The sequence below is a fragment of the Sipha flava genome, unplaced genomic scaffold, assembly GCF_003268045.1.
Source record: "Sipha flava isolate LNK unplaced genomic scaffold, YSA_version1 116_pilon_pilon, whole genome shotgun sequence".
Taxonomy (NCBI): domain Eukaryota; kingdom Metazoa; phylum Arthropoda; class Insecta; order Hemiptera; family Aphididae; genus Sipha; species Sipha flava.
The window spans coordinates 327,258-335,926 of NW_020271740.1; the positions used below are offsets into that span (position 1 = coordinate 327,258).

At 24.0% G+C, this 8,669-nt stretch overlaps 2 protein-coding genes across 4 annotated transcripts; one reads left to right on the plus strand and one right to left on the minus strand.

The window, feature by feature from the left end:
• Positions 1–1,305: 1,305 nt before the first annotated feature.
• On the minus strand, positions 1,306–4,733 carry LOC112692622 (snurportin-1-like). Of its 3 annotated transcripts, none has more exons than XM_025567350.1 (8): positions 4,518–4,733; positions 4,048–4,174; positions 3,146–3,209; positions 2,427–2,591; positions 2,149–2,349; positions 1,989–2,078; positions 1,595–1,924; positions 1,306–1,412 (listed from the first exon to the last, which is right to left on the minus strand). In XM_025567350.1, the coding sequence occupies exons 2-8, from the start codon at positions 4,161–4,163 to the stop codon at positions 1,359–1,361; spliced, it is 1,020 nt and encodes a 339-aa protein (XP_025423135.1). In that variant the 5' UTR covers positions 4,164–4,174; positions 4,518–4,733; the 3' UTR covers positions 1,306–1,358. The 3 variants fall into 3 exon arrangements, with proteins under 3 accessions (XP_025423135.1, XP_025423148.1, XP_025423140.1); XM_025567363.1 differs by lacking the exon at positions 4,518–4,733 and adding an exon at positions 4,276–4,488; XM_025567355.1 differs by lacking the exon at positions 4,518–4,733 and adding an exon at positions 4,244–4,488.
• An 810-nt stretch (positions 4,734–5,543) lies between these two features.
• On the plus strand, positions 5,544–8,293 carry LOC112692643. The gene is made up of 7 exons (XM_025567376.1): positions 5,544–6,200; positions 6,267–6,482; positions 7,065–7,220; positions 7,480–7,696; positions 7,766–7,910; positions 8,010–8,114; positions 8,179–8,293. Exons 1-7 carry the CDS (start codon positions 6,173–6,175, stop codon positions 8,290–8,292), a joined length of 981 nt encoding a protein of 326 aa, XP_025423161.1. The 5' UTR covers positions 5,544–6,172; the 3' UTR covers position 8,293.
• The last annotated feature ends 376 nt before the right edge of the window (positions 8,294–8,669 follow it).

The following is an 8,669-nucleotide window of genomic DNA, read 5'->3' on the forward strand; positions in this document are numbered from 1 at the left end:
TAATTATTTAAAATTATAAATAACCAATAATAATTTTTTACAAAATGATACCAATCTGGTTGATATTAAAATTTACAACTAGTAAAAATAAATCATTTTATTTTCGACTCTCTACTATAAAAATATACAAAATATTTATTTTTATAAAAGATTGTTAAACTCAAAATTGTAAATTGTTAGTACTACTAAGATTTTATTGATTACTGAAAAAATTACAGATTGAGGTACATATTAATTTGACGAGTATGATATTTTATTTTAAGTGCACCAATTACATGGTGATATTCCTATTTGAAAAAACTCAAAAATAAAATTAAAATATTTAAAAAAAAAACGTATTTAATATTTTTAATATTTTGTTTCATTTTTAAAAAGAAACTGTAAAGGGGTTTCATTGAATACCTTTGTGGGTCATGGTACCACGGGCCTAAGATATAATATAATAAATTATTCATGTATATATAAAAATATAAGCAAAAATTGGATTGTAGAGTTTTTTTTTCAATAGCTTCATCATGTAGTTCAAAAGTAATTTTAAAAAATATTAATATCCTTTTCAAAATGTCTTGATTCGTTGTTAAAAGGTATAAAATAATTATAGTAAATAATAGATTGCTACCAAAAAATAAATGTGTTGATAATTAATTGAAGGGCTCTGTGCAATAACCAGACAGCTCCGTTTTATAATTTTTTTCAGGAAGCACATATTCAATGTTTAATATATATATATAAGTAAAGAATAATAAAAAGAAAAATTATTTTATACACTTTAAATAGTAATAAAAACTGTAGTACCTTTAATGAAGTTGATACATGAATATTTTTACTCTTTTAGCCTAAAATAAGAAACTTTTCCTGGAGTTGTATTGTTTATTGCTCGGAGTTAGTAAATCCATTTTTTTTTTATAATATAAAAAGCTTAGTAAAAAGCTTACAAAGTATAAGTTTTTTTTTTTTTTTTTAACAGAGTTAATAATAATTATTATTATGTACTTATACTATCAAACAGTATACTTGAGTTTTAAGAAAAAAAAATTAAACCTATGGTAAAACCAAGACAGCTCCGAAGTTGTCTGGTTTTTCTTCAGAAAACAAAAAACCAGGTAGTTCAAAACCCTTATAATTTCTACATGGATATTCGGATTTATCTCGTTCTTACACAGAAAACCTGATATTTTTTTCTATTCGAAATCATGACAATACGATTTTCGCTAAAATTGTAATTTATTTTTCCTATTACACCTTTAATACTGAATAATATTGATGTGATATAATTGATTTATGCATCAAAAAAATAATATAATATTAACTTTTGTCATACATAACATGTATTTATTAATAATGTAACGACATTGATTTTAATTTTCCATATTCATTTCATTTTCGATGGCAGGATCTTTATCTGTTTCCACCTATCACAATTAAAATAAACAAAATATATTAGGATTCTGAAGAAAATAATAACTTTTAAATAATAAGATTTAACTATTATTTTATTTAAGTTTGCAAATCATAAATGTTATTTGTAATAAAATAATAATGAAATATATGATTCATAAAATATCAATCATGTATATTATTTTATTCTACAAACCTCAGTGAAATCATCTATTTCCATTTGTTTATACTGAGGATTTTTTCTATTTTTTTTTCTTTTACGTTTCTTTTTTTTCAAATTTTGGCAATGTTCAAAAATGTTGACATAATCGAGAGGTTTCTGTGCCAATAGATCATTTACTTGTCTTCCTAAGACATCAGGTACCATGAATGGATTTAGCCAAAGTACCAACGGGGTATCTCCAGGAGTATACAAACTTTCTGAATAGTAAAAATTAATACCATCCAAATACACATTTTTAGGAAAGAATTGGAAGTTTTCCAATAGAAGTGGATACAACTCATGAGTTACCATTCTTGGAGCAAGCTAAAATCAAACAAATTTTACTATAAATATATAATTCTTTCAGTTTTATACAAGTGTAACATACTTCAAATGGATAATCATTTTTTTCTGACTTTTCGTTAATACCTGATATTTCACTGAGTTTACTTTGAATGAAGTAAAATCTAAATTCAGCCTGCAACCAAAATTAATTCAACATTATTTTTTATAATAATAAATACTATATAAAAATTAAAAATACACACATCAAAATCTGTGTATGGCACGCCCATCCATTCAATGATGTCCAAAATATAATATTTTTTTAATTTATAACTATATATACAATCTAAGACAGTACGTTTGCGATGTGATGGATAATTATTTGAAATTGTGCATCCATGAGGAAATAATGACTGAAAATAATTTAGAGTAGTTCCAAATTTATTGACTACTTTTGTTTTGTTCTGAAAGAAAAATAAATATTTATTTATTACAATGTACTAAAAATCTTTCTTGGTGATTATTATGTCCATTAACTCACATCTTGAGAAATAATACAACAACGTTTCCCATCTGGACATAAAACTGCTATCCAATTATCAATGTCCTCAGGTACTTCAAGCATATATTCAGAATTCATCAAAGACAAAGCAAGTTCATATGCTTCATTTTTAATTGTAGTTCTATTATTTTCATCATACATTTCCTAAATTAAATTAAATTAAATTAAATTGCGGCGGTCAAATGGAAACCCACAGGAATGGGACCACGAGAACGTTCGAAGAAGTGATGACTAGATGGAATAAAGCAGAACTTAGAGAAATTAGGGATACCAAATTGGGAAAAGTGGAAAGAGATGTTAATGGCAGAAAAAACTTAAAAATTCGTGATGCCAATGAAGAAGATTTCCTAAATTAAAAAATATTTTACTAATGATGTAATCAAATTTATAAAAATAAACATAATTATATTTAAAATAGACCAATAAAATTACTTTAATATCAACAATTATTTATTAAATATTAACTTATTTATCAAATAATAGTGTATATTATAATTTATAATTATAATAATAATTATAACTTATAATACCTGATAAGTTATAACTATTAAAATTATTAGTATAATAAAATATCAATATGTATATGATTAAATTATATGCGTAGGATGTAGTTAACACAAAAATTACTGTTCTAGATTTTTGAAGATAAGAAATAAGTTAGTTGAAAATATTGTAAATTTTATTAATAGACAACATACCATCCAATTACAACCAGTATAATTTGCTAAATATCTTTTTTCATTAATTTGTTCTTCACGTTTTCTAAAAAAAAAAAAAAAAACAAGATAAAATAATTTCTAATTAATACTATTCAATTGGAATTAATATATATATTATAATATTTATATATATATATATATTTAACTAATGATGTATACATTAAATACTGATATAACTAATATATAGGAAATACAGTTAAAAATAATTTGTTAAAGAACAATAATAACTTAATTATCAAGCATATATTTAAATATGAATCAATTACCAACACATAGCATTTTACGTGTTGTAACAACTTAAATCTTAAAAATAATTTCAATAATAATATATTGATTTTTATACAGTAAGTGTATTAATTAATGGGAATTACTAGAAATTATTTGGTAATTTGAAGTTTACAAATAATCTAAATTCAAGTTTCTGTAATCACTTTATTCATTTATAATACATTACATCACAAACAATTATCACAAGAAAAATTAAAAAAATTTAAAACCCTTTGTAATATACAATTTACATAGTTAATTTATAATAAATTAAAATACACCTTTAGTTTTGCATTATTCTTACTTAACAAAAAAAAAATTAGGAGGACCAAATATGCCCCCCATGCGGCAATCCTTGTTATATAATGTATAATAATAAGTTTAATTGATTAAATAATAACAGAACCCTTTATAGTAAATTTAAATGTGTTTTTTTTTTATTTACCTATAAGACAATATACAACTAATAAAGTTACCAATTTATTAATGATTTAAATAATGACAAATAAACAACAATAAAATAGAATATTTATTTATTTATTGATATACTGAATTACAAGTTTTAAAATATATTAAAAGTGATAGCTAAACTTAGTAAAAATACTTTAACTTACTGTTTTTGTATTTCTAAAGTTTCTTGTCTTCGTTTAGCTTGTTGAAACTTCAATTTGATGTAGTTGGGACATGCTTTGGCACTAATAGTTTCTTGTGTCATAAATTTAGCCTCCATATTAACTTAATCTAAAATTTTTTAACAAATTTTACATATTTTATATCAATATGATTTTTTTAAGAGTATGTTACACCCACTAATATTATAATTTTAAAAATCTTAAACTTGCTTAAAGATTAAAATATAGTAAAAAACTAAATAACTCCTTTGATGAATCTCGGATAACATTCTTCCTTTTGAGTTTGATAGGTCAATTTACTCTAATATTAAAAGTTATAACACATAATTGATTCTGCTAAACGTAAATTCACTACATTTTACGTTGTACAAACAGAAATCAAAGACAATATAAGCCGGGTGTAAAGTATTCTTCAGACAATATTATAATTTATATTTATTAATGGTACATACATGTAAACAATTACGCCTTATTATTTGATTATAATACTATTTGATAAAATTACATGTTAAATTAATTAAATTGTGTGTATAATCGATTGAAATAGTCAATATAACTGCGTTTTTATCCAACAAATTGCAGTCATAAAAGATATTCATACTTGGGTTTAAATCAAACCGTGTCCATTGTGGTGCGATTTGTTGCTTATGTTTTTATCACTGGAAAACGAATTCGTTAATGATAAACGATAATAAATCGGTATCAGTATGTTACCGTGAGCACACCCGTCGGTAATACCTATCAGAAACCAAGCGCAACAAGATAAAAGAGCGCCTGGAATTTGAATTTTAACTGATACGTTTAAATTGTATTATACCATTAGAGTTATTAGATTACTAAAAATCCCTATGATTGTACCATAATGAAATGAAATCATCATAAACTAAAAACATGACCCGTTAACTAACTTTAAAAGCGCATGACAGACCAGTACAATAATACCATTTTGGTACCGCTTCGAGTAAAACATAAAAATATAGTGCCAATATGATAAAATACATTTTAATCATGTATCATACAGTTTAAATTCGAAACTAATTTTTATTTTTTATATGTTCAGGTGATGTTATTGTCCTCTTTTTAATTACATTTGTATACATAGGTTTTAGTGGTAAGTTCTATTGTCTTATTTTAAAAGTTTGAAATGAAGAAATATATATTACGATAACAATAATGTCAAGCCGAGACCCGGCTATTTATAACACCTTTTTGTCCAATAATCTAAGGTCGTGGATTTGTGTCTTTTCATGCACGGTTTAAAATATCTTATCTTTTCAAACAAAGAGTACCTAAAAGTAAATTTCATGAATCATGATGACTTATCAAAATCGATCTGTACAACTAACAATATTTTGGCTGTTCTCGTACACTATTATAGTCTGTTCAATATTATTCGGGTTTTCTGGCGAGTTATTGAATGACCTAATAAGATTACTTTTTCTGTCTATCACACCTGCAACACGGGCACTTTTTCTATTTGTGATGGACAACATTTCGATTTCGTCCATTTGAATTTAATCAATGCTGTTGAAAAACCGCGAAAAACTGATGAAGTTTGTATTCGAGTTTTGTTGAACTGAAAATACAATTTTCAAGTCAATCACCAGTTCACAGGTGAATTTAAATCTGTTATGAAAACCCTTATCGCGACCATCGGGGATCGATCGATTATCGATACTTACGTAGCACTAATAGAGCGTCCGAATGATTTCTTTGGCCGTATTACAGTATATTACGGTTAAAGACACAGTTTTATTAAGTTATAATATTCTATCGGTTTTTTTTCTCTCCCTAATGTAACATGTGTCCGAAGCTCTTGTGTCGCGAATGTTGATCGATTTTAATACGGTTCTTATCACAACGTCTTGCATGGCTGATACGGTCAGTGTCGTTGGGAAGCCGCGAACTGAGATATTGTACACAAATTATTATTAATATAATATAATAAATATCTTAATAATTCGTGTTGGACGGCGATCGCATACCGTTTGAATAATAATATTTTGGCCCAGGTCTCGAACTAACTAACTCTGGTGATTGATTTTTTTTGATTTCTGCCCGTAATCTCATAGTCAACGGCCATCGATTCAAAAAAACAAATTTCAGCATGGATAAATCGGAGTGGCTTCTTCAAGGTTTGCGTACAATTTATTGTAGATCGTATACATTTTAATAGAAAATTGATGTTTTTTTTTCCGTAGAAATTCGTGAAATAAGTCATGGTTTTGGCGAGAGACGACCTCGTATCGACTCGATAACTGAAATCCGATCGGTACTAGTAAGACAAATGACCTTGCTGATTTACAAAACAAAACAAGAAGCAGGCAAACATGGTGACAAACAAATATTAATCAAACATATTGTATCTGTTATTAAAAATTGCAAGTTTACTCTGATCAGAGTTTTGTCGTATTATTGTAAGTGTTACATTTATTTAATAATGTTAATATTATTATATTATTCTTATATACAATTGTAATATAATTAGTGTAATGTATCTTAATCATTTATTAAGAAAATTTATATTTATAACTCATTAAAAGTTATGAATAGACTATTTTCTACTTAAACCTCATAAATCTTTAAGGGTTCATTCTGACTAAGATAAAAAAATGAATAAGTTATTCTAAACTATTAAGTCCTAAAAATGAGCTATGTTTCTGATAATACAATTAAGTACAGCTTACTTTAAACAAGAAGTTATTAATGAAAAATAATAAAACATATAATTGTATTTAATTACTATTATAACTTAACTTTACTACTTTAGCTGATAAACATTAAATAAATTTAAATTTAAACATAACAGTGTGATTATATTTTATATTATACTTCTACATAAATATAATATAAATAATACTTACAGATGAGTAAAACATTTTTGAATTTCACTGTTTAAATTGTAATTTATGCAAATACAATTATTATCATTAATGGTTACAAATAAAACCTGTTAGGATTTTTAATGGCATTTTTTTTTTTGTTATTTTTATTTCTAGTATTAAAAGATAATATTTATCGACTCTCAACAAATGGTATTAAAGATACAGATGATACTTTGAAAGAAGATAATAGTATTAAACAAGTAACTAAAGAAGATTTTAGTTCTTTTGAAGATTTAATAAATCCAGATTTTGACAAAACATTAGATTTAAGTATGTATTCATATCATAAAGTATTTATTATTCTCTTGTATGAAAACTATCAATGTTAAATATTGTGTACCTAAATTTTAATTTGTAGTCATTCATTTTTTAATACCTAGTGTTTATTTTTTTATAAATGTATATTATTAAAGTTGAACTTTAACAACATAAATGTTTGCTTCTATTAATTATCATTAGGTATTTTGTTAAATATTATTGATACCTTCTTTAATTAATAAAATTTTTTTTTTTTTTTTTTTATTGTTAGATATAAATAATATAGACTCTTTGAGTCTATTGTCATATGATTTTACTACACCACCTAAGTATACTGCAGCTCAATTGAAAAAAAGTATATTTAAACAATTTATCTGTGCCATTGCTGAATTGAAATTGGAGTTTAAAATAACTAAAGAGGATATTAAAAATGCAACTGAAAAACGCCAAATTAGAGTTAATGATCTTTCACTTGCATTAGGAGCCGAGTAAATAACTAAATATTATTAATAATTCATATATTATGCATTAATATTTGTGATGTATTTTGTTTATAGACGGTATGAAGGTTTCCAGGTATGTAGAAAAAAACATTTTCGTAATGATAAAGGAGATCTTTTATTGCGTCATGTTCATAAATATCTTCCACCAAAAATCAATTATGATAAACAAGTTAAAGAAGTATTTCTATTCTTAGCAAAAGTAAGTAAATATATATATTCTTACAAATAAAGTTTTATTTTAATTATTTGTATATTTATAATTTATAAATCACTTAAACATATTATATTTTTCTCATAGGAAACAATTGCTGCCATCATTGATCATGTGTATGAAAATAGATCACAGCATGTAACCAATGATGAATCAAAACAATTAGAAGATGAAGATATTCCAAAACTTAAAGTAAAATTATTTATTGAATTAAATAATATTACTTTATGATTATTTTTTTTTTTTATTTTTTTAGAAGAAAAAAATTGAGAACAAATTTGAATCTATACTCGTCGAAGAAATAAAAAATGTTACAAATACTTATTGGAAAGATAATGAATTTTTTGAAAATCAGTTGGTATTTCTATAATTATTTTAGTGTACTATATTGCCTGTGTAATATAATTTTTAATTACATTTTTTAAGTAAATATTTATTAATAAAATAATATTAATAAATTTTCTTTAAGATATTTAATTGTAAATAAACTTACAATAGTTATTTATTTATAGTTAATTTTTTATTATTTTTATATTGTATAACTTAAACTAATAGCAAACAATGATCAAACAACTCCAATCCCTATAATTGGTCAAATTAAGTTTATAATCAAAACTATTTTTAACAAAAAGTTTTTAATAAAAAAAAAAAATTTAAAATAATCTTATTTTTTTAAAAAAAATTACTGAGGTAATAATTGATATTATTTTTTAATATTTTTATATAAATTATAGCAAGAAGTTACTT

Bases quoted from the DNA above. Each gene is read 5' to 3' on its own strand.
- LOC112692622 (XM_025567350.1), bottom strand. From the start codon at position 4,163: ATGGAGGCTAAATTTATGACACAAGAAACTATTAGTGCCAAAGCATGT. The intron at 2,592-3,145 runs GTATGTTGTCTA...AATTTAATTTAG, and splicing joins ATACTGGTTGTAATTGGATG to GAAATGTATGATGAAAATAA. The intron at 2,079-2,148 runs GTGTGTATTTTT...TTTTGGTTGCAG, and splicing joins TGCCATACACAGATTTTGAT to GCTGAATTTAGATTTTACTT.
- LOC112692643 (XM_025567376.1), top strand. From the start codon at position 6,173: ATGGATAAATCGGAGTGGCTTCTTCAAG. The intron at 6,201-6,266 runs GTTTGCGTACAA...TTTTTTCCGTAG, and splicing joins ATCGGAGTGGCTTCTTCAAG to AAATTCGTGAAATAAGTCAT. The intron at 7,911-8,009 runs GTAAGTAAATAT...TTTTTCTCATAG, and splicing joins TATTTCTATTCTTAGCAAAA to GAAACAATTGCTGCCATCAT.